This window comes from Delphinus delphis, chromosome 10 (assembly GCF_949987515.2).
Source record: "Delphinus delphis chromosome 10, mDelDel1.2, whole genome shotgun sequence".
Lineage (NCBI taxonomy): Eukaryota > Metazoa > Chordata > Mammalia > Artiodactyla > Delphinidae > Delphinus > Delphinus delphis.
This window is the reverse complement of record NC_082692.2, coordinates 43,882,087-43,908,137: the sequence shown is the minus strand read 5'-3', so window position 1 is coordinate 43,908,137 and position 26,051 is coordinate 43,882,087. Positions and strand designations below refer to the sequence as shown.

General features: G+C 39.1%; 1 protein-coding gene across 1 annotated transcript in view; it reads left to right on the top strand.

The window, feature by feature from the left end:
- Positions 1–26,051, top strand: part of DST (dystonin) — a 494,547-nt gene that overhangs the window by 324,179 nt on the left and 144,317 nt on the right. Inside the window, exons 22-38 of the mRNA XM_060021645.1 lie at positions 370–465; positions 1,308–1,433; positions 2,035–2,187; positions 2,375–2,529; positions 2,736–2,862; positions 3,336–3,519; positions 4,452–4,609; positions 5,520–5,698; positions 6,631–6,769; positions 7,595–7,788; positions 8,948–9,110; positions 9,957–10,040; positions 10,755–10,862; positions 11,385–11,483; positions 21,486–21,614; positions 23,845–23,933; positions 24,930–25,065. Coding sequence (XP_059877628.1) covers positions 370–465; positions 1,308–1,433; positions 2,035–2,187; positions 2,375–2,529; positions 2,736–2,862; positions 3,336–3,519; positions 4,452–4,609; positions 5,520–5,698; positions 6,631–6,769; positions 7,595–7,788; positions 8,948–9,110; positions 9,957–10,040; positions 10,755–10,862; positions 11,385–11,483; positions 21,486–21,614; positions 23,845–23,933; positions 24,930–25,065 — 2,319 coding nt within the window. The remainder of the gene's footprint in view (positions 1–369; positions 466–1,307; positions 1,434–2,034; positions 2,188–2,374; positions 2,530–2,735; positions 2,863–3,335; positions 3,520–4,451; positions 4,610–5,519; positions 5,699–6,630; positions 6,770–7,594; positions 7,789–8,947; positions 9,111–9,956; positions 10,041–10,754; positions 10,863–11,384; positions 11,484–21,485; positions 21,615–23,844; positions 23,934–24,929; positions 25,066–26,051) is intronic.

Here is a 26,051-nt window from a genome sequence, read left to right as displayed (position 1 = left end):
CAGGTGGAGGGTTGGTTTTCTAAAAAGCTGGGATAGCTTGCATCCATTTCTAATATTAAAGAGGTTTTCATGGACAAACAGCCAGAGCTAGCTTTTTCCATATATTTTAAGAAAAAAATGTCAAGAAGCTAAAAATTTGAAAGAAAGTGACTGGACTGATTGAAAAATTTATATTTAAACTTTTAGGGCTGGCTTTGTACAACTGGAAACTCATAGTTTAGAGGGACATTTGACTACCCCGATTTTTCAAGTCTTACTCTGTTAAAGAATTCTTATCATCTATGTAGACACTAGAGTTTTTTATGCTTGAGAAGTAAGTCGTGTGTCTTACTGTCCAGACGGCAACAGTGGCTATGTTTTACCTGTCAGGCCTACCGAGCGGCGATGCAGACGCAGTGGAGCTGGATCCTGCAGCTCTGCCAGTGCGTAGAGAAGCACATAAAGGATAACAGCGCTTATTTCGAGGTATGGAGGCAGAATCACCATGTCGATCGATGGTATTGCAATTTTGGCTGAGTTACAGAAAACATTTCCATAATGTACTGTTAAGATGCATGTATGTAGTGTTCAGGGGAAAGAAACCAAAATGTTTTCTTTGTAGGGTATAGGGATATATGTTCTTCAGGGTAAATGGAAGCATTCTAGTAAGGAAGAAATACTTTAAAAATGCTTAAAATGTCAGAAAATCTTAATTTTGTCCATGCTTCTCTTATTAAGGAACTATTTCATTACAGAGAGCTTTCTTTCTGTTCTTCAGAAATTTTAAAATATTCTTGGAATTTCACCCCTGATTAACAGTTGTTTGGACCCTAAAGTGAAATAGAAGTTCAGTCAAAATAATATCGAACCAAAACCACAGTATACAGAGAAACTTTGTTATATATATATGTATATATTATTTTTCATGTTCTTTTCCATTTTGGTTTATCACAGGATATTGGATATAGTTTTCTGTGCTATACAGTAGGACTTTGTTGTTTATCCATCCTACATATACCAGTTTGCATCTTCTAATCCTAAACTTGCAATCCATCCATCCCCCCCCCCCACCTTCCCTCCCCCTTGGCAGCCACCAGTCTGATCTCTATAGACATAAACTTTGGATGGACAGTTAGAATTCATTCATCATCATCCAAGTTCAAGAATTGGTGTTTGGTTAAAGGAATGATTTTGGCTAAGTTGTCTTGTGATCGTATTCTGTTCCCATGTAGGAGGGGTCCACACAGGGCTCTGGTACTCGAAACTGACAACTCTGGGCTTTGCTGACATTACGTACACTTTAACTGCCAGTTTTTATCTTTCCTTAGTTTTTCAATGATGCCAAAGAAGCCACGGATTACTTGAGGAATCTAAAAGACGCCATTCAGCGGAAGTACAGCTGTGACAGGTCCAGCAGCATTCACAAGCTGGAGGACCTCGTTCAGGAATCAATGGTATGAACAGGAAAACCTGCAAGTTTCATCAGTGATGTATAGTGAGGACTAGATTAGTGCTTTATTATATTTTCTATGTGCAGAACTTCATGTTTCATTGGTACTCTTGATATTTCTGCCTCAATCAAGCATTTAAACATTCAGTTTTAGTGTTTTTTGGTAACAAATACAACAAAAGTGTTTTTCATGTGATTGCCTGAATATTTTAAAATGCTTTCACTGTGTTGTGTGTGTCTGTGTTTAGTCATTCATTCCATAAATACTTGTTAGCATTTCTGTATCCCAGACACTATTTTAGGTGCTGGGGATAGAACAGTGAACAAAACAGACAAGAATCCTGCTTATATGCTGGGGATGGGGCTCAATAAACATGATAAATTAGTAAATATACATAGTATGTTAGATAGTGGTAAATGCGAAGGAGGAAAGAAACAACCAAACAAAACAAGGGAAGAGAGATGTCAGCGGGGGTGGGGAGGGATTGAAAGCTTAGACCAGGTGGTCAGGGAAGATTCTTCTGGAGAAGTTCGTTTAGGCAAAGCCCTAAAAGAACAGAGTGCACACGTTTTTACTTTTAAAATCCATCTGATTTATTCCCTAGGAAGAGAAAGAAGAGCTTTTGCAGTATAAAAGCACAGTTGCAAGCCTGATGGGGAGAGCAAAAACAATCATTCAGCTGAAGCCAAGAAATCCTGACTGTCCACTCAAAACTTCTATTCCGATCAAAGCCATCTGTGACTACAGACAAATTGAGGTACTTTAACTCCTAGAAACAGACCGGATTCTGGCATTGTTCATATATTTAAAAAATGAGGTCATATTGCTCATTAGTGGTAAAGTTTTCCACCTCAAAAATACAAAAAAATCCCAAGATTGGATGTGGAAAAAGATGAGTACCACAGTGACCTCATCTTGTTATTCTGTTCTTCTTTTAAAACCAGATAACCATTTTCAAAGATGATGAATGTGTTTTGGCGAACAACTCTCATCGTGCTAAGTGGAAGGTCATCAGCCCCACTGGGAACGAAGCCATGGTCCCGTCTGTGTGCTTCAGTGTCCCTCCTCCAAATAAAGAGGCGGTTGACTTTGCAAACAGGTTTGTGCACACTAGCTCCAGATGTAGGCCTGGCTGTGGAATTCTCTGAAGGTTAAAGAAACAATCAGTGCTTTGACAAGGCTCATAGGATCAGGAGGACCTAGAACTAGGAAACCTAGTGTATGTCACAAACACAAAGAAAAATTGTAGCATGTGTTCAGAGGGAGTGGAAAGGCTGAATCTGAGTTTTCTTTCGTATATTTCAGAATTGAGCAGCAGTATCAGAACGTCCTGACCCTTTGGCATGAGTCTCACATAAACATGAAGAGTGTGGTCTCCTGGCACTATCTCGTCAATGAAATTGACAGAATCCGAGCTAGCAATGTGGCTTCAGTAAGTATAAATCTGCACATCCACCTAACCTGTCCAAAGATTTGGGCCCCTTGTCTCGAGGGGTGGGTTTTGTATTTTCTCTGGGGTAAGATGGAGTCGAGCAGATCCATGATAATAGTCATTCATTCAATGAATATCTGTCCTATGTCTGCTGTATACGAGGCATCTTCTAAGGACTGGGGAATCTGGAAATCCCATACTTCATTCAGGGCTTACATTTTCATTGGGAGACATGGATGGTATAGTGTTTGGGCATATAGAGATGGGTGTAGTTTGATTTCATTTATTAAATTTTATAGTCTTGTTTTTTCTCATCTTTTAAAACCTAAGATTGTAAATGAAGAAAAAATTAATTTCCAGTGGTTTTCTATTTATGACTATTAACATAAACTCATGTCCCATGAGACCCACTTGAGATCTGTCCTTTTGAAATTTTACTCTTAGTTCTATAATGGATCACTGGTCTTCTTTAGATAAAGACAATGTTACCTGGTGAACATCAGCAAGTTCTGAGTAATCTACAGTCTCGTTTTGAAGATTTTCTCGAAGATAGCCAGGAATCCCAAATATTTTCAGGTTCAGATATAACACAACTGGAAAAGGAGGTTAATGTGTGTAAGCAGTATTATCAAGAACTTCTTAAATCTGCAGAAAGAGGTAAAGCATGGGAATCCTTGCCTTTTTTTCTCCATGGGTGTTTAGTCCAGGCTATTTTCTGCTATCAATGGGAATCTCAGTCTTAGGTATATTTTGTCAATCCACCTGTAATAGGTAGAAGCAATGATTGGAACATTAAATGCCTGTTTGAGGTAGGAAGATTCAAGGAGGGATTCAGTTATTTCCAAATGATGAATTAATAAAAAGATGTCAACCAAGTCGTATGACAATGAATTCTTAGTGTATCTACTTTTAAACATTTTCACTGTTTTGCAATGTAATGTTCAGAGTGATGATCTTTTAGTTTCAGAAAAGTTTCAATTATTTTTCCGTATACCAAACTTGGATTTTTTTAAAGACTTTTTCTTAGAGGAGTTTTAGATTCGCAGCAAAACTGAGAGCAAAGGGCAGAGATTTCCTATAACCAAACCTGAACTTTATACAGGGGTTGAAGGAAAAGATTTTGTCTTGTTAACTTTTGTTAAATATAAATTTTATTCCAAACACTTGATATAACTTAGAGACCAAAAAAACTTAGTAGTAATACTCTATTTAAAAAATTTTTAAACATTAACATAATCTTTACCTTTCATTGTAAAGGATTTAATTTAGTTTTTATTACTAATCTGCTACTAACATAATTCACATTTTTGTGAACACAAAACAGAGCAATATATTACTTTCCTTAGACATCATAAATCAGATATTGGTACTTTAAGTGGCATTGGGGAAATTTTATTAAATCTTCATAAATTGTAATGTCCACGATTTCAAGATTTATATCCTTGGGGTGGATTTGTGGTGATAACTGGTAACATTAGTTTGACTAGCTGTGTTTTAGTAGTAGTAAAACTGCCGTGTTAAATCATGAACGAGAACATCCAAAAGATAGAAAATGAGGTATTTTCTAAACATTACATTTGTTTTCACAGAGGAGCAAGAGGAATCAGCTTATAATCTCTACATCTCTGAAGTCCGAAACCTCAGGCTTCGGCTTGAGAGCTGTGAAGACCGTCTCATCAGACAGATCCGCACCCCTCTGGAGAGAGACGACCTTCACGAAAGCGTGTTCAGAATCTCAGAGCAGGAGGTAAGGCTGAGAAGCGCGTGGGGACAAGATTAGCACAGATTACTGTCTTAATGACCTTTACTGTCGACTCTGCGACCTCTCACACGCTCCCTTTGCCAGGGGTCACTTGGTGAGGTCTGCCTATGTACTTAACGCTGATGGCAGACGAGGATTCTGTAATGCAGTTCTCTCTCTCACTTGGGTAAACACAGGAACACGTGCTTTCTCACCCATTTATGTGGAGGCTGCGAGGGCTTCTCACAGTTTCTCACCTGCTCGATGCGCAAGCGCTGAATTAGATGTTTGGGCCCGAGGAGATGGACAGTGAGGGAATGATTGATTATGAAACTTGACTGCTTTGGCTTCATTTCTTTGATAAAGTAAAAGTAAAGAGTATGTAAATGTCTTGCAACTAGAGATGATCATACTAAGTGAAGTAAATCAGAAAAAGACAAATACCGTATGTTATCACTTATATGTGGAATCTAAAATACGACACAAATGAACATATCTACAAAACAGAACCAGACTCACAGACATAGAGAACAGACTTGTCGTTGCCAAAGGGAAGGGGGGTGGGGGAGGGAAATACTGGGAGTTTGGGAGTAGCAGATGCAAGCTATTATATATAGAATGGATAAACAATAAGGTCCTACTGTATAGCACAGGGAACTATATTCAATATCCTGTGATAAACCATGATGGAAAAGAATATGAACAAAATGTATGTATGTGTTTAACTGAATCACTTGGCTGTACAGCAGAAATTAACACAACATTGTAAATCAGCTACACTTCAATTAAGAAAAAAGAATACGTACGTGTTTAAGTTAAGGGTCATAATGGGAAATGTGTATTTTTAAAGTGTTTGAAGAAAGAGACACCATCTGGAGTGATAGCCTAATCCTCATGTTTGTTCTCTGTTGTGTAGAAACTAAAGAAAGAGCTGGAGCGACTTAAAGGCGATTTGGCCACAATCACGAGTAAATGCGACGACTTTTTCAGTCAAGCGGCCGCCTCTTCCACGGCTCCCACCTTGCGATCCGAGCTCAGCGTGGTCGTCCAGAGCATGAACCACGTCTATTCCATGTCCTCCACCTACATAGAGAAGTATGGAACCACTGCCTTAATAGAAATCATCTAAACTGGCTTCATAAAAGTGCCACTTATATATATAGGCTGTTTAGCCAAAAATGTTCATTTTTAAGAATACAAAATATTTTTCTTAATAACAAATATATTAAATATTTCTGTGGACTTATGATGCATCTTCATGCTGAAAGGGAATGTGAGCCCTCAGAGACTAGAGCATTAATGATCTTCCCACATGTTGCCTGTAGTTTTGGTAGCTCAGCTGTTGTAGCCTATAGAACTTTCCTCCCAGGCTTGGTCTAAATTAGGTTTGAAAGAAGCCCCTCTGCTGTTGGAATCTCCTGCTGAAGACCACTGTGGGGGCAGGACATGGGTTCTGTTAGAAGACCGTTAGCAGGATGTTAATCCTTTTTTAAAAATTTTATTGAAGTATAGTTGGTTTACAGTGTTGTGTTATTTACTGCCGAGTCACCGCTACAGAAAAAGTGATTCAGTTATACACATATATACATTCTTTTTCATATTCTTTTCCATTGTGGTTTATCCCAGGATATTGAATGTAGTTCCCTGTGCTCTACTGTAGGACCTTGTTGTTTATCCATTCAGTATATAACAGTTTGCATCTGCTAACCCCAAACTCCCACTCCATCCCTCCCCTAACCCCCTCCCCCTTGGCAACCACAAGTCTGATCTCTATGTCTGTGAATCTGGTTCTGTTTCGTAGATAAGTTCATTTGTGTCATGTTTTAGATTCCACATATAGGTGATATCATATGGCATTTGTCTTTCTCTGTCTGACTTACTTAGTGGGATGTTAATCTTGTAATAAAAGTGTCAGTGTCTCGGGATGAAGACCATGCTGCATCATGCACCCTCATGGTGCTTTGGGACTGTATTGTGGGAAAATAAACACTTACCAAAAGGGGGTGTTGTTTAATTCTCTTTTTCAGGTTGAAAATTGTCAACTTGGTGTTAAAAAACACTCATGCTGCAGAAGCCCTTGTAAAATTCTATGAAACTAAACTGTGTGAAGAGGAAGCAGTTATAGCTGACAAGAATAACATTGAGAATCTAATGAGTACTTTAAAGGTATGCCTTTCACTGCTGGCTATTTTTTAAGATTATCCTTTAAAAGTATTTCTCTAGCACTTGGCCCAGGTCTTCAGACATCAAGCATTAAATATCTGAACTTGAATACATTTCTGTCCATTCCATGTCCTGTCTCTGTAGTACCATGGCTTACTGTAAATGAGTGTGTTCATTCATTTTTAGTTTGAGGTGAGTTCTTTTCATTTGAAGTTTGGATCTTTTTGACAGTAGGTTTTTATAGTCTGTTCATGTCGGCAGCAAGAGGAGTTGAAGCTAAAAAGTAAATTATTGGTAATAGATTTTCTTGTGGAAAGAGGCAGTTATTTTAAGAAATCAAGATGAGTAGAGTAGTTAATCTAAGAAGGAAAAAGGCTGATAGTTATACTCGTCTGTTTCTCTTCTTCCATTTATAAAGCTCTGAGTAAAGGTATTGTAAACCAATTGTGAGAAGTTTTCTCAGTGATTTTTTAATGCATGTGTTCATTTTTAAACAATGAGATCAGTAGATATTTAAAAAACAAACAATGAAAAAGACTTACCGAGGTAGCAGACTTGCTTATGAAATATATTTTATTTTATTGATGTGCAAATTTCGTTAGACTGAACTCTATAAAACTGTTGTTTTTTTTAGGTCAAAGTACAGTCAAATATTGGCAATTTTATAAGGTTCAAGCTAATGTAATATTTTGTATATGAAAGATATTCTTTCCATTGTCTGATTTTATAGCAGTCATTTGTAAATGAATGGTAAAATTAGGTGAATAATGTGTTTACACAATGAGCGGTTGATACGTTTTTGTAACTTTATAAATTGATCTATTTTAGCAATGGAGATCTGAAGTGGATGAAAAAAGAGAAGTCTTCCATGCACTGGAGGATGAGCTACAGAGAGCAAAGACCATCAGTGATGAGATGTTTAAAACCTACAAAGAGCGTGACCTTGACTTTGACTGGCACAAAGAAAAAGCAGATCAGTTGGTTGAGAGGTGGCAGAATGTTCATGCTCAGATTGACAACAGGTTAGCACCCTTTTCATTCAGTTTTAGCTCAGATTTATTCTCTGCATTCTGGGTAAAGTCTAAATGTATTAGGCTTTTTACTTCCGTATGTAATTCATTCCATAGAGTTAATTTCCATATGTAGTTAATTGTGTTAATTGCAAGAGCTCTGTCCAATTACATTTCTTTTTTATAGGGTGGCCTTTAGTAAGATATTTAACTTCCAAGTAAGTTATTTTTCTGTTCTGTGTTATTACAACTGTTTATGTACTCTGGCATTTATATAGTTAATCTACTTGCCTTTTCTGAAGGAAAAAACAATGTATTCTCTAATTATTAGAGAATTCTCTAATTATTACCACTGATAATATCAAAATAACCATAACTTAGTAAGAGGAGGGTGGGTCATGCATTTCCTAGGGCCGGATGTAGCATCTATACTAGACAGGAGGCGTAAAGAAACTGAAATGTCCTAATGCTCATTTTAATCAAAGAGACAAGAAAGTCAAAATCATTTGCCCACTGACTGAAATAAATGGGATGGTTTTGGGGGCTCATCTTAAAAGAAATGGAATAGTGTTCCTTCTCATTCATTTTTTGTTTTTATTAATGCAGCTAAAATGCATTTATTATATAGTACCATTTGTGAGAAATAAATTATGTTTAAATATTTAGTATCTAATCTCTAAAATACATGATCTGTAGGTTTAATGTAGTGGTTTTAAAATCATAGAAACTGGGGTGTTTAATCACAGTTCCTAGAAAGTACCCTCTGAGTCCATGTTGAACCATTCATTGCTACCATGTCATTTTTTCAGAAGTGAACTGCCATTGCTGCAAACTTTAGGTCTTCAAGACTTGCTGATTGATAATTATTATGGTTAACTTTCCAGTTTTCCTGCTTTTTAGCTTTAGTCTCTCGGGCTTGTCCCTAGAATAATCAGTACCGATAAATTGCACAAGTCCTGGAGAAAAAGAATTTGTATTCAACCCAAGGCAGTGTAGGTGCCCTTGGAGATGGGCCTGGGATGCTGTGGCCTCGAATTCTCGACACACCCCTGTTGTTGTGCTTAGTGCATCTTAGGACAGTAATACTTTGTCCCTCCCTTTTTTTCTACACCTTCCACCTTCCTATTGGTTACTCTTGGAAACCGTGACTATTCCTTTGTTAACCTCTTAGGTTACGGGACTTGGAAGGCATTGGGAAGTCGCTGAAATACTACAAAGATACCTATCACCCTTTAGATGACTGGATCCAGCAAGTTGAAACTACTCAGAGAAAGATTCAGGAAAACCAGCCTGAAAACAGTAAAACCCTAGCCACACAATTGAATCAACAGAAGGTGTGTAAACACAGTTCCTTGTGCTAGGGTTGTGTCTGCATTTGGTCACTCAGACCTTGACCTTCCTTTCTCTTGTTAGTAAGATAAGTCAGCAACTATTTCAAGGAAGGCAGGGAATAAATCAGAAATGTTAAAAATTTGCACTCAAACCTACATCCATCCCTTATTTTGATTTAAGAAAGTTGCATGTTGCGACAGTTCAAGTTTCTAATGATCCTTTAATCGTAGGTATGGAAATCTCTCTGGTACTTTGCTGGCTGCAATAGTTTCATGGGATCCTAAATTTAAAAAAAAAATGGTTAGTCATAGAAAATTAAACAGCCACATGTGACCAAGAGTTAAATGCTTTGAGATTTTTGTTCCATCTTGAGGGCCAGTAATTTCTAGCTCTCTTTAGATCAGGATTAGGTGGGGGATAAGGGTTTCAAGTCTACTTGTGGATAATTCCCATGGAGTTTAGTAATTTCTGCTTTGGAAGCCTCATGAGGGGGTGTCACATAGTGGCTTAATCTTGAAAGCTTGGACTTTACCCAATGAGGCAGATGACATTAAGTGCAGTGGGGTAGAGGGAATTCCCTGGCAATCCAGCGGTTAGGACTTGGTGCTTTCACTGCCGAGGGCACAGGTTCAATCCCTGGTTGGGAAACTAAGATCCCATAAGCCATGTGGTGCAGCCAAATAAATAAATCAATCAATAAATAAAGGCTACAATTAAAAGAAAAAGTGCAATGGGGTAGAGAGCTGTAGTCTTAAGTGATGTAGATATTTCTTAGTGCCTGAGATCTCAAGTTGTTGGATAGTATAGGGTTCCTTGTCCTTTTTCTCCTAACCTGTGTGTGCTTATAGATGCTGGTGTCTGAAATAGAAATGAAACAGAGCAAAATGGATGAGTGTCAGAAATACGCAGAGCAGTACTCCACTGCAGTGAAGGTGAGAAGACCAGTTCCTTGCATCAGATTTCATGTTCAGATATTCAGGGAGGTGCTTCTACGGTATACTTTTAAAGCCTTTGCAGGTCATTCAGTCTGTGTTAAAAAGTGAAACAGAGAATTTTCACTTATCTGTTAATTCTTTATGAAAGTGTGAGTCACGTGATGACTCCTGGTTCTTTCATTCTCTCTCTGTGTCACACACGTGCACAGCCTGGCCACACCCCCATGTGCACCAGAATAAAATGTAGCTCTGTAATCCGCCTCTTACCATTTTGCTTCCCCTCTCCCCTCCTTGCTGGAGTGTTCCATGCAAGTATTGCTGGAGTACTCCATGGAAGTATTGCTGGAATATTCCATGGGAGAACGTCTACCTTGTGCTCTAAGTCACCACACCTCAGCTTCACCCATTCAGATCTGGAGTCCCGTTTCCTAACTAGAGGAGAGGGAGGCTGAAAATAACTGGCACGCTGTCCCTATATGTCTCCATGAACTTCTAAAGAGACTTAGGAACTTTCCTGGCCACCCTAAATGTTTCTGATTTTTATTACCACCTTGGAAACATGTCAGGATTGGATTGATTCTTGAAAATGTAGTTTTGCAATATTTTCTTGACTTATTCAGTGAAAGTAGATGCCCTTTCTCTGCATCAAATCACTATAGAATGAAGGGTTAGTGCTTTGCTTTAATTAATCTTACCATTTCCTTTATACAGGACTACGAATTACAAACTATGACCTACCGGGCTATGGTGGATTCACAACAAAAGTCTCCAGTGAAACGCCGGAGAATGCAGAGCTCGGCAGACCTCGTCATACAAGAGGTGATACCCGTCCAGAGATGGGGAGGGTGTAAAAGAGAGAAGTAACACCTTAGCAATTTTACATTTATATATTTGTATTGTGGTAAAATGTCCATAATAGAAAATTCACCATTTTAGCCATTTTTAAGCATACAATTCAGTGGCGTTCAGTACATTCGTAATGTTGTACAACCTTGAACACAATCCATTTCCAGAACATTCCATCATCCCAAACAGATGCTCTCTATCTATAACAATGCATCTTATTAAGGGTTTTAAAAAACCTTTGAAAATCTTCATTCAAGATGAATGAATTGCAGAGAATAATAAATGTGTATCATGATCAAATTTAGAAGAGGATTTTGCCATCACTGTGGTTTGCACAGCAGTAATCTCGTTCCTACTCGGTTATCATTGCTGGGGAGTCGTGAACTTCCCTGTCCCATAGACTAGTTAATATTTTAATTATTACTCAAGTGTTCATTCAGCTCATTTAGGGCAACTGGAGATTCTGTTTTTATTTTTATTTTTCCTTACTTGCAGTTCATGGACCTGAGGACCCGGTATACGGCTCTGGTCACCCTCATGACACAATATATTAAATTTGCTGGGGACTCATTGAAGCGTCTGGAGGAGGAGGAGGTAACCATTAACCATGGGCAGGTTACTGAAAAGGAGCCACGAGAGGGTTTCATGATAAACTCACGTGGTTGAGAGCTGATGTATGAGTGATTAATTATAAAATTACAGTGAAAAACAGTAGAGGCGTAGGATTTTTTGGTTTGTTATTAAGATTCTCTCGAACTGAAAAACATTACAAAAAAAAAAAGGAACAACCTTTTTGGAAAAAAAATTTTTTACTCTAGGTCTCTAGTATGAGAGCGTTAATGTCGTTAAGTGGTTCTATTTAAATTATGGAATGTTGGCAGTTTAGCAGAATGTTTTTCAGTTTTCTCACAGTTGAGAAGTATTGTTCTTTGAAGTATAGTTACTACTGTTATGATATCTGCAGAAATATTACATAAACACTTTTTTATGCATTTTAAATTAATTTACATCTTCAAGGATTTAAAACATGAAAGCCATTAAGTTAGAAGTAGCAGGTGTTTATACAAAATGGTAGTACTTTTTAAGAATTGTGGGGGGGGTTATTTTGTTTTTGTTTTTAGCTTTGCCAAAAAGATATGGTGTATATTAAAAAGACTAAGTACCATTCTAATTTGGAGAACTTCAGTGCCTTTGATTATGCATTTAAAATATATTCAGAAACAGAAAGAATAAGGAGTTATTTATGGAAATATATTTTCATAAAACGCTATTGTATCTAATTTTGAAAGTATGCTCTGCTCTATTATCTTAATATGCTTTCTGTTCCTAACCTCAGAACAGACAAAAATAGTAAACCAAATGCTGTAGTAAGTAAATTGTGAGGCATTAGCCATTTAAATTAGACCGTTGTTGAAATTCTGTAGGTGACTGTACTTAGTATAACTCCATTCATATAATGAGAGAACCAAAATGGTAGTAAATGTCTAATAGATGTTGCTTTCTTAGTTTCTAAAATTATGACCGCTTTTGTAAACTACTTTTGTCTGTTCAGAGTTAATAGTTTTTGGCAACTAAATCACTAACATGGCTACTTGCAAGTCTTTATAACTAACTTCCTTTGGGTTTAGAAAGGAGAACCAGAATATTTTCACATTCAAATAATTGGCATACACTTCTCATCTATGAAGGAAAGTCCATATTTTTTTACATTCTTAATTTTTAAGAGATATATATGATTCCATTTTAAATGGTATACAGATCTTTTAAATTGTGTACTTTGTAGTTAAATGTAATATAAATAATTTAAGCCCTTCCCTTTCTTACAATGTATGTCTGCACATATATGAGCCAATTTGCTCAATGTATCTGATGAAGTAGAATAGTAGAAGTTGATAGAACCAAAAGATATTTCAAAAAGCCTGAAATATATCCAAAATTATGCTTGTCATCCTTTGAAATATAAAAGATTATGTTGAATTTAAAGTCAAAACAATGTAGCTTATGGAAGACCATGCAAAGATTATTATAATTTAAAGCAGATTTTAAAATTCCTTGTTAAAAATTCACCACTTAAGGATATTAATAATGGAATATCTTACAAAAGATACATAGCTCAGTTTTCAGATTCCAAAGAGTAGTGTTTCTGAAACTGGGTCTATCTATACTCACATGAGAGATCTTGGTCAGAGAGCAGAATTTTCCATGGTAAACATGAAATCAAAGAGGGATTCAAGTTAATTTCAAAGATAATACCAAACTAGTTACAGAAATATTAGTAGAGTGTCTGTAATAGATAGGTGGATAAAGATATTTCTCCAGTCTTTGTTGATCGCAAAATATATTAAATGTTAATTGCTGAGATTAAAGGACAGCATGTCTCCTTGGGGAACATTTAGATAAAACTTGAAGTTATTTTTATTTGAATAAGTTTGAAATATACAAGAAAGCAAATCAGCAATAGGACTAAATTGTTTCTAGTAATTTTTCTAATATTTGCTAAAAAATTCAGAGTTATCCAGGCAACATGAGATTATTATCAGTCACTAAAATGACTCCAAAACACTGAGAGTTTAACAACAGACATTTTTTTCTGAGAGAATTTTCATTTTTTTAAACCTTAGAACATGACCAAGAAAAAAAGGGAGGGACTCACAACTTCTGAGCAACAGCTAAGTTTTAAACAGAGTTTGATGAGGAATTGAGAAAGACCCTTTTAGAAATCATCTGCTGAAAACATGTTGAACACCTAATGTGTAAGCAGATAGAATGCTTCAGTATCACTGAGAGTTGACCCTGATAAGAAAATAAAGAAAATAGAACACTAAATATTGCAGGCTGTGATGAGATTTTTTTTTTCATATGAATTCTTATTAAAAATCATATTTAGGTTAGCAAAGGAAACATCTAAAATTCTCATCAAGATTATTGGGGATCAAGAAATGAGAGGAAGAAAAATAAGATGCATGGTCTATAATACAAACTAAATTCTTGAGATTTACCAGGGCTTTTCCATGAAAATAAAATCTGCTATTTAGAATAATTTCCCTCCTTTTGTTTAAATTATTTCTAACTATGATGATTTTGAGCTGATGATATGACACTAATAACCTTATGATATTAATAAAGAGAAATTAAATTGTGATTATAAACTAGCCCTGATCATGTTCTGTAGTCAAGTGTATTTCTCCCAGCTGAGATTGATTCTGTAATCAGTAAACAAATTTTCTTAATTGGATCTGAATCCCTAAGTACACTTTTACAAGCATTTATATTTAACAAATATCTTTATGTTTATGGAGTATCTGAAGGTTCTTGTCAAAGTGCATTCATATGAGCCATGTCATTAAGGACAACAACAAAATCAGTGAGTATATGAAGCACATCTTTTCTAAAGCCACCAGGGACTATAGGTGCCTTTGCATTAGCAATTCTGACTATTGTAAGTATCAGGGCAAATATAAATTAGTGAGGCATTTGATTGTAGAAATTACAGATTTTTATATAATTTTCCTCCTTCCATATGTTAAGTATTATTTCCTCAATTGGCTCTCTGTTCCAAAGTTCTGTATCTTGCTTCTTTCACCATTAAGACAGGAGAATGTAAATATCATTTCAAATTTCCATTGGGCTAGAAAATGAAAACTAAATTCTCTAATGTCATTCAGTTCCTATACATCGTATGTTCTTCTCAGCCCACAGGACTGAGTTGTGTGTGAGAGCAGAAAGAGAACTGTTGTGAGAATTTTGGTTCCTACTTTGTCACTTGCCTATTGTGTGAGTTTTCAAAATTATTTAACCTCCCTAGACCTCAGTGTCCTCATCTGGGGTGAGGGTCATACTGTAAGGTTCCTTCTTGCTGTAAAATTCTGAGCTAGCTAATTTTAAAAGCAGAATTATTCCTAAGAGACCAAAAAAAAAAAAGAAAGAAAAGATTCCTTGATTTAGAAAACCTGACATGCCGGGTTTTTTGTCTTCTCCGACTGTTGACTTTCTGAAGCTTCTTCTCTGCAGATGGTGGTGGGGTTGGTGGTGGGGTTTGTTCTGCCTTTGGTTTCACTGGTCTGTGTAAGTCCTTTCATGAGCATGGCTTCAGATTCTTAAAGACAGATTGGAGTCGAATGGGTTTGACCCTTCTGAACGTCTCTCATAGATGAAAAGGTGTCAGGAGGCTTCTGAGCACGGGGTGTATTCAGATCTGCTCCAGCGGCAGGAGGCGACGATGCTGGAGAATCGCAAACTCACGGGGAAGATAACAGAGCTGGAGAGGATGCTGGCTGAGCTTGAGAAGCAGAAGTCCCGGGTTGAGGAGGAGCTTCCAAAGGTCAGGGAGGCAGCAGAGAACGAGCTGAGGAAGCAGCAGAGGGATGCAGCGGACATCACCCTGCAGAAGATGCGGGCGGAGGGCGAGGCCCAGAGGTACCGCCGGGAGCTGGAGGCCGTTGAGGGGGAGAAGGAGGCGGCGCAGCGCGAGCTGGAGCGCGTGCGGAGGCTCGCGGCCGAGGCCGAGGCCCAGAGGGAGGCCGTGCAGAGGAACCTGAGTGGCTTCCGGAAACAGCTGGAGGAGCACACCGCCACCAGGAGGGCCCTGGAGAACCATCTGAAGAGGAAAGACTCCAGCCTCCACGAGGTGGAGCAACAGAAAGATAAGCTGATGGAGGAACTAAGGAGAAAGAAGGACCACGAAGAGGAGCTCCTGAAGCTGGTCGAGCAGATGGAGAAAGACCTCACGTTCCAGAAACAGGTGGCGGAGAAACAGCTGAAGGAAAAGCAGAAAATTGAATCAGAAGCCAGAAGAAAAATAATCGAGATGCAGTGTTCGTACAAAGAAAACCCACTGCCAGCTTGTACGAGCACCCAGGCTGAGGAACTGAAGCAGCAGGTGGATGAGCTGACGGTGGCCGATAGAAAGGCTGAGAAGGACATGAGGGAGCTGAAGTATGAACTCAGTGCCCTGCAGCTCAAGAAAACTTCATCGGAGGAGAAGGCTCGCTTGCTCAAAGAAAAACTGGGTGAAACCAGCAATGCACTGAGATGCCTCAAGCTGGAGTTGGAAAGGAAGGACCAGGCGGAGGAGGGGTTCTCTCGGCAGCTCCGGGAGCTGGACAGGCAGCTGAGCCAGACCACAGGGAAGGCAGAAGAGGTCAGGCAGGAGGCCAATGACCTTAAGAGGATAAAGCACAACTATGAGCTAGAACTGGAATCTCTGCAGGAGGAGAAAGGAAATCTGCAGAGGGAGGTGGACCGGATCACCAGGACACAGGCCATCACCAAGAGGAGCATCCAGCATTTAAATTCACAAGTTACTTCTTTGCAAGGTGACAAGGACTTCTCTGGCGAAAGAGCACGATCCTGCCAGAGAAAGTCAGATCACCTGAAAGAACAATTTGAGAAAAGCCACGCGCAGTTGCTTCAAAATATTCAAGCCGAAAAGGAGAATAATGAGAAAATCCAAAAGCTTAAAGAGGAATTGGAGAGAAGTAATGACTGTGCAGACACACTAAAGCACAAAGTGGATGAGCTCACCAGACAGAATAACGAAACCAAGTTAATGATGGAGAGAATTCAGGCAGAATCGGCAAATGTGGTCTTAGAGAAACAAGCCATCCAGCAAAGATGTGAAGCACTGAAAATCCAGGCGGATGGTTTTAAAGACCAGCTTTGTGCCACAAACAAACACTTGCACAAACAGACGAAAACGGAACAGGATTTCCAGAGGAGGATCAAATGCCTGGAAGAAGACCTGGCCCAAAGTCAACATTTAGTGAGTGAATTTAAGCAGAAGTGCGACCAGCAGGACCTCATCATCCAGAACACGGAGAAGGAGGTGCAAAGTCTGAGTGCTGAGCTAAGTGCATCCAAAGAGGAGAAACGCCTTGGGGAGCAGGCAGTGCAGATGCAGTGGGCACAGGTGCAGGACCTGAACGACAGATTGAAAAAGATGCAAGACGAACTGCACTTAAAGGTCCTAGAGGAGCAGGTGACCCACAGGAAGATGGTTCTGTTTCAGGAGGAATCTGAGAAATTCAAACGTTCTGCAGAGGAGTTTCGGAAAAAGATGGAAAAACTGATGGACTCCAAAGTTATCACGGAACATGATATTTCGGGCATCCAGCTTGACTTTGTGTCTCTCCAGCGGGAAAACTTCAGGGCACAAGAGAACGCGAAGCTCTGTGAAACAAATATCCGAGAACTTGAGAGGCAGCTCCAGCAATATCGTGAGCAGATGCACCGAGGGCAGAATGGGGAGGCACCTCACTACCAGAAATGTCGGAAGCTCACAGATGAGCTGGTCGCCCAGAAACGGGAGGTGGAAAACCTGAAGCAAAAGATGGATCAGCAGATAAAAGAACAGGAGCATCAGTTAGTGATGCTCCAGTGTGAAATCCAGAAAAAGAACCCAGCCTTCAAGACACATCTTGAGATGGCAGTGAAGGAGTATCAGCGCCCAGGGGACTTCTCCTCCTCTCCCTCCATTGCCAGGTCCCCTCTACAGAGGTGGACTCAGGAGCCACAGCTTTCGGAGGAAAGATGGCAACATCGGGGTGCTGAACAGATGCAGAAGGAGGGCCAGGGCGGGCCATCAGGGGCTTCGGTTGAGAAAGAGAAGAGTCAGCAGTGTTACTCTGAATACTTTTCTCAAACAAGCACCGAATTACAGATAACTTTTGATGAGATGAACCCTGTTGCAAGACCGTCAGAAATCGAGAAGCTAAGAAATCAAGGTCTGTACAATTCCAGACACGCTGTCAGGTGTCAAGATGACAAGTGTGAAATAGACCTGGTGACGCTTCTGGCACCCTTAGAGGTATACCCTGGATTCTGGAACCTTGTCAGCTACCCTCTGTCAGGTTTCCGCTCTTGTTTCCTTTCTCTGCTAGGCTACATTTTTTAACCGTGCTGAATGTGAGTGGCTCTTTGTAGTCCAACAGAAAATCATGCTATCATTTTCTAGTGATTTACTTGAATCTTTACTACAAACTACAGTCTTCAATTTTTAAATGTTTGAGATGAAAAACACAGAGGTTATGGCTATCCTGTCATATCTGTGGGATTCTATTCCGAAAAATTTGACCCTAAAAAAAAAAACTAGAAAAACCAAGCAGTTAACTTTAATTTCTAACACGTTTTGTGGACAGATTTTACCTCCTGTCTTTTTTAGACATAGCATTTTAATACCTTAATTGTCATCTAAAGTTTAAACTTCAGACTGTCAAAATAATATTTCTTGTTCCTGAACCCTCTTGGGCTTGAAAGTGTTCTTCTCTTATCTCATCTTTGTTATTCTAGGAATTATATTTGGATTAAGAGTGGGTAACATGACAATGTTCTTTAGATGACTTTTAACGTCTTATAAATTCCCGTTACAGATAGCTAAGAACAAGCAGTATGCTATGCACACAGAAGTCACGGCATTAAAGCAAGAAAGGAGCCCAGTCCCCGGTGCTGATGAATGGCTGCTTGAAGGGTGCAGGGCACAGGGTGGACTCAAAAGAGATTTTCTTAAGAAGGGCTCAGAACCAGAGACCTTTCAGAACTTTGGTGGTGATCATGCATGCTTGGTCAGGGATGATGAGTTTCAGTTCCAAGGGCTCCGGCACACTGTGACGGCCAGGCAGTTGGTCGAAGCTAAGCTTCTGGACATGAAAACAGTTGAGCAGCTGCGACTTGGCCTTAAGACCGTTGAAGAAGTCCAGAAAACTCTGAGCAAGTTTTTGACAAAAGCCACCTCCATCGCAGGGCTTTACCTAGAATCCACAACAGAAAAGATTTCATTTTCCTCAGCTGCCAAGAAAATCATCATCGATAAGATGATGGCTTTAGCATTTTTAGAAGCTCAGGCGGCCACGGGTTTCATAATTGACCCCCTTTCAGGGAAGACCTATTCTGTTGAGGATGCAATCCTTAAAGGTGTGGTTGACCCCGAATTCAAAATCAGGCTCCTTGAGGCAGAGAAGGCGGCCCTGGGGTATCCATGTTCTTCTAAGACACTGTCAGTGTTCCAAGCCATGGAAAATAGAATGCTTGACAGGCAAAGGGGCAAACATATGTTGGAGGTGCAGATTGCCAGTGGGGGCGTCATCGACCCCGTGAGGGGCATTCGGGTTCCTCCAGAAGTTGCCCTGCAGCAGGGGCTGCTAAATAACGCCATCCTGCAGTTTTTACATGAGCCATCCAGCAACACTAGAGCCTTTCCCAATCCCAATAATAAGCGAACCCTGTATTACTCAGAGTTACTGCGCATGTGTGTCTTTGACGTAGACGGGCAGTGCTTTCTGTTTCCATTTGGGGAGAGGAACATTTCCAATCTCAATGTAGCGAAAACTCACAGGATTGCTGTCGTCGATACTAAGACAGGAGCAGAACTGACTGCCTACGAGGCTTTCCAGAGAAACCTGATTGAGAAAAGTACCTACCTTGAGCTGTCAGGGCAGCAGTATCAATGGAAGGAAGCCACGTTTTTTGAGTCCTATGGGCGTCCCTGTCGTGTACTGACTGATACTAAGACAGGATTACAGTTCAGTATCAGCGAGGCCATAGAGCAGGGAACCATTGACAAAGCCTCCATCGAAAAGTATCAGGAAGGCTTCCTCACACTCACAGAACTTGCTGATTCCTTGCTGAGCAGGTTAGTCCCCAAGAAGGACTCGCGCAGTCCAGTGGCAGGGTACTGGCTGACTTCCAGTGGGGAAAGGATCTCTGTGCTAAAGGCCACACGTCGGAATCTGGTTGATCGGATCACCGCCCTCCGATGTCTTGAAGCCCAAGTCAGTACCGGGGGCATCATTGACCCTCTGACCGGCAAGAGGTACCGGGTGGCCGAGGCCTTGCACAGAGGCCTGGTGGACGAGGAGTTTGCGCAGCAGCTGCGGCAGTGTGAGTTAGTCGTCACGGGGATCAGTCACCCTATCAATAACAAAGTGATGTCAGTAGTGGAAGCTGTGAGTGCAAATATCATAAGTAAGGACATGGGAATCCGCTGTCTGGAATTTCAGTACTTGACAGGGGGGCTGATTGAGCCCCAGGCCCAGGCCCGCTTGTCGATTGAAGAAGCCCTCCAAGTAGGGATTATAGATGTCTTCATTGCTACAAAGCTCAAAGATCAAAAGTCCTATGCCAGAAACATCCTCTGTCCTCAAACGAAAAGAAAGTTGACATATAAAGAAGCCTTAGAAAAAGCTGATTTTGATTTCCACACAGGACTTAAACTCCTAGAAGTGTCTGAGCCCTTGATGACAGGGATTTCCAGCCTCTACTATTCTTCACAATAGGACCTGTTTATAGAACCAGAGTCAGGGGTGATGCTGTCTAGTTCTTCTGCTTTGTCCACAGCTTGATGGTATGAGATCCACGGCCTAGTAACTGTGTGACATGCTTGAAGCACTGTTAATTTCTTGAGGGCTGGAAACACCTGACTGCTCAGAAGAGAGAATACTTTTAATTTAAAAATTTTTTTAGATGAAGTTTTATTGGAATGCAGACACATTGTTGTGTACATATTGTCTTTGGCTACTTTTGGGTACAAGGACGGAGTTGAGTAGTTCTAACGGTAACCATATGGCTCACAAAGCTTAAAATATTTGCTCTCTGGTCCTTTCCAGAATAGTTTGCTGTCTCCTGATCTGGAAGAATTTGCATCACTCCTTTAGACTAAACGTCAGGAGGCTTGGATTTTAGACTCCATTCTGCCCAAGAGAGAATACTTTTAAAATGGAAAATAACAAAAGATTTACTGCTCTTCATAATGGTTCCATTTAGCTTTGAGATTCGTTTTTTGACTCCTACCCAAACTAAATAAAAGTATTTTACCTGGAATATGGGATAAGCTTGAGGATCTCCAGCGAGTTTACAGCATCCTTTCTTCAGAACTCTGCATCACTGCCTGGATCCAGCCTGGTGTCAGGGTTCCCATTTATTAAATGATTCATTACACTCACTGAAAGAGCACTTAAAAAAGAAGCGTGGAATCGCAGAGGAAAATGTAAACTTGTTCTCACATCCGTGAGGCTGTAGTGTTTCAGATTGCCTTGAAAAATGAACATTTTTAGTTTTTCTGTATGTCGTAATCTTCTTTACATATTATATTTTACCACCATCTCCCATTTCTAGTTACGACTTTGTAATTAAAAGCAGCATTATGAATGGGTTATGTGTTGGAGGAGAGGGAAGGTTTTTCTTCGTTCTATGTATTTTTTGTTTTGTGTAGACTTTATTCTTTCAGCTTTCCATTGTCTGTTACTTTTCTGTCATGACAGTTATGATTGTAATGCTAATGCAAAGGCAGCAATTCAGATTTCTTTTAGTGCTTCATGAATAAAGTTGAGTTTTTAAATGTGTCATATTAATAGACTAGCTAGGAGGTTAGGCTGATCATTCAAGACTATTTCTCACAGCTTGCTTTGCTACCATAAACATTTTGGAAGTACATCTGCTACGTGACGTGTTGAATATGGTAAAAAATGAATAAAATATCTCGATAACCTGTGTGTGATGAAAAAATATTTTTAAATCCTTGTTTTCTGTGGAGAGATCACTTTAATGGCTCGGTAATTTACTGGAATATATCTTTTTTTTTTTTTAACCACTCACACCTGTCAGAAGTCACTGGAAGAAGAAAAGAAAGAGCATGTTGAAAAAGCCAGAGAATTACAAAAATGGGTATCAAATATCAGCAAGACATTGAAAGACGGAGAGAAGGCTGAAAAGTCTTCCTTCTTTAAGCAAAAGGTACTCACCGAGGTCCTGGTATAATAATAATGATAATATCAATAATTATAGTGGGGAGAATTTACTGAGTTGATACAGTCCACCTAAAAAAAAAATCCTTTAATTCTTTAGTTTCCCCCATTTCTATATGCAGTTATAATGAGGATCAGAGATGTTAAGTAACTTGCCCAAGGAATCACAGTATGTGGCAGAAGAAGCTGTCTCTGCTTCCAAAACCTGGACTTCATCAATATTAGTCTCACTGTTAGTCAACCAATATGTGGGACTGCTTTTCCTCACAGTGAGATCTGCTTCCCGATCGCTTTGACGAACGTTGCAGGAGAGCAGAGTCACTCTGTTTGGTGCCCTGAGTACATTCATGCACTCTGTGTCATAAAGAGTTGCAAGCTCGTTCTTTGAATAGAAACAAAAAGTTTCAAGAGCAACAAACTGCAGACCAAGATGTTAACATTTGAGGATCGCATTTAGTTGTGCTTTTCTGGGTCTTTTCTATTTCCGAAAGAAGTGTTCTCCCATCATCCACTGGAAATTCTAGATTCTTTCCCTTCCCTAAATGAAATCTTTAGTTCTGTAGGCTGTGTTCTGAACTCCACTACTTGACATAAGTTGAGTGCCGCATTTCGTGAGATGTTACTGCTCTGAGGTGTCCTTTGGGCTGTCCCACCTGAAGCTCTTAGGGCACTGAGTTAAGCAGTTTTGCTGCTGCTACTGATAATGCTGGAATTGCTACTATATTTTAAAAAATAAATTTCCACTAAGTAAGCAGTATTTTTCTCGATTATGTTTCCTTCACTGCCCTGCTGCTCCTGCCTGACCTGTGGAAACTACAGAGGCAAGCATTAGCTTTCCCTTCCAGCTCTGCATCAGTACACACTTGTCATCACTTGAAACAGACATTTTTGACATAATCCAATAACAGAAAGCTTCAACATCTTGTCTCATTTCGCCTATGGCATGAGGCAGATGAACCTTATTTGAGGTTCCCCCGGGAGAGGTTTATAGACCTGAGTATTTACTTGAATTCTCATTCAGTTGAAATAAAGCCAGCTTAGCTCATAGTCTAGCAAACTACATTTTATAGAGTGTGGGGGAAATAAGTTGGAAAGGAAAATTACATTTAGTGTTTTAAACCCAAAACCTTCAAAGCAATTTTATGCGAGTATTTAGTTTAAAACATTTTCTTCATTTTCCCCCTGTCAAATAGGAAAAGAGGTAAAATAGGGACACAAACTTAAGGATTTCTTGAGAGAACAAGTTTCTTTTCAGGAACGTGGTTTATAAACGCTTGGTATTTCCTCATTCTGTAGTTCTAAATTCTCCAAAATTTTACCGACCAGTGTTAGTTTTAGACCTAGCAGACATAGAAGTAGAGAGATACCTTTGCAATGCAGATCATGGCCCCAGTTATAAATCTTAAATAACACTCGATGGTCTCTCTGTTGAAGGATATTTAAGGTAATTTGATGTCAGTAATAAATGTGTCTTTCAAAAAATCAGTATTGCCTCATGATTACCTATAGCCATGAAAAATAGACTTTAGGCTGACTCTCAGTAGAATACGTCTGGGGAAAATACACCTTTTCATTGTCCCATCATTTCATTTCTGCTCACTTAAAAGAATAGCATTTACTTTCTGATATTAGGTCTTCAGAAATGATACAGAGAGGAATTAGGAGAAAGTAAACAGGTCAATTTTATTTCTCTGTCACAGGCGACTTTTGCAAGTGAAGTCCTAGTAATAGAAATTATTTAATCTTGACCTGCAAACCTAGAGAGGAATACTTCTAGAGAGGAATTTTTTTCCAAAGGAGCTTTGTATCCAGGAGCTTGGGGGAAGGAAGGGAAGGTTTTTGTTCCATGTTCATGTATCTTTTTGAGGATGGCAATGTTCTTCCAGTGCTGAACGTCTGGCCACCTGGGGTATCATTAAGGCATTCTCTATTCGTGGTTGGGCTGGGACAAATGCAAGAACCATATCACGCGGTATTATTATTTCCTCGTGGAAATGATGGCCTTAGGGTTAGAGGGAGGGACTTTCCTTCATCGTGCATTCTCAAAAGCAGTCTTCTTATCCAGGCCTGTGAACCAGTAATAAGTGATGGGTATTTATTCAGATCACCTGAAAATATTCCCATCGTGTGGGTCTTGATGAAAACTTGGAGTTTGTTTAAATGACTGTTGTGTCATCTTTGTGAAGGAAGAGCTTGAGTGTGTTTTCTTTACCTCGCAGATTTCCAGTGAGGAAATATCAGTCAAGAAGGAACAATTATCTGAAGCACTGCAAACTATGCAGCTCTTCCTGGCTAAACACGGAGACAAGTATGTTGGTTTTCATTAGGTCTTTTATTTGAAGTAGGGGAGTGGTCTTCAAAACTCTTAGCAAAGTAGAGGATGGTAAATTGCAATGTAGAGTTTAAAAATGGGACTCAATCACAAATTTACTTAGTAATATAATAACCTAAGACTATAAACTTGGCTATTTAATTGTCGCTTTTCATCAGTCTTGGTCTTTACCAAAATCCTGAAATGTACTTACTACCCCCATATATTGCTGATGAGGAAACAGGCTCGGATCTGTAGCTAGTGAGTAAAGATGCCAAGCCAAGTCTTGATTCTGAGTAGTACTTACTCTCCAAGACCTACCTTTTGGAAAATGTGTGTAAATACGTTCTTCATTTTCTTAGCTGAGAACTGTGGCAACTTAATTTCTTGTGGTTTGGTCCTGCTTTTTGCAACAAGGCACTTCATATATTTCAGCTAATGCCTCAGACAGGGAAGGAATCTACCCTTTTCTTAAATATTGTTTGTCTGTCATCTTTAGAATTACTCTAGAATGATTTTATGTTGTACCTTAGGTTAAATTTATAAGGAAATTGGGTTAATTTCCTTATAAATTTCCTCTTTATTCATCCTTCTGCTTGAACAAGTTTCATCTTGAGTCGTGGTACCTTACTTGTCCCTTTTCCATGTTGGAACTAACAGTGGGATCTTTCCCTCTGTCAGACAACAGCAGTTGTTATTTTAGAAATTTGTATATGCTAGAGAGGTGCTGATATATTAGTTTACACTCTTTTCCTTTAGTCCTTTTCCAGGCAAGAGAAGGATTCCTGGATGTTTTTAGGGTCATAAGGGCCATCCTTAATTTTCATATACAACCATTCTAAGACCTGAGTAATCTGTATATGAGATTATATTATATTTTATGACCCTATGCTAATTTAGAAAAGTATTCTTTGCAAAATCATCGAGGCTAGTGTGTCATCTTTATCACTTGAAGACTTATATTCGTCTTTTCGTACTTTCTGGTTATTTTAGAATGACAGACGAAGAAAGAAATGAATTGGAAAAACAAGTGAAAACTCTCCAAGAAAGTTATAATTTACTCTTTAGTGAATCTCTGAAACAACTACAACAATCACAAACCTTAGGAGATATAAAGGTAGAGGAGAAGGTAATGTTATTTATTTAGAACATGAGACTGTTTTAAGACTTTTAGTTTAACTGCATGATTGTAGAAATATATGTCAATGACAAAGAAATGACCTTGAGTTGTGTACATGGAAGAAACATGGGTGGGGTTTATTTAAGTACTAGGAGATTTCAGTGTTGTTCATTAAATGCAGTCTTACACTTGCTGTCATCAATTTCTGTGACATCTTAATCTCTGCCTTGCATGGTAAAAGGAAGGAATCATTCATTTTTCTAACTCTTCTCTGTCAAAGCCATTCCTCTACTGTTATATAGATATATGTTATATAGATATGATAGATATTCTACTATATAAATATGATGGTATAAAATAGTCTGTGAGTCACCTCTAAACGTGACATTGGAGTATTAGGGGATTTGTCTGATTTTCAGAGATATCCATGAGATTTCTTTGAGAAATACTGGGCCATATGTTTTAGCGAGGATGCTCTAGCATCTTCTTAAAATATAACAGAAATAGCTTAAAATTTGGCCTATCCTTAAACTTTTAAAACTTGACAACACATATTCAACACAAAATCCAGTGTTCAAAAAGTTATCTTTATACTCAATTCCCTCACTCCCTGGAGTACTTTACATACTATTTGTCGTATTTTGAGGGTATGTAACGATTTTCCTGGCTCATGGGTTTTGGCTATCTGTGAAGAAGTCTGTATGCTGTAAACATCAATAGCATGGGGTTTGAAACTCTCTCTTGTGTCAGGAGACTAATCTCACCCGATTGCAGAGAGCATGGTTTGCCTTCTAGGTGTGTGTCCTGTTTCCTCACCCTCATCATTTCCTGTGTCCTCACTAACCTTCTTAATGTACACGATATGAAGTTTTCAGTTCACAGATGCATGTCGTTTTCAAAGCTTTATCACATCCTGTGCTCTCGAATAGATCACTGACATAGATCACTTGTGCATTTGAGCTGCTTAACACTCACAGCCTTGCCGCGTCTTGGTA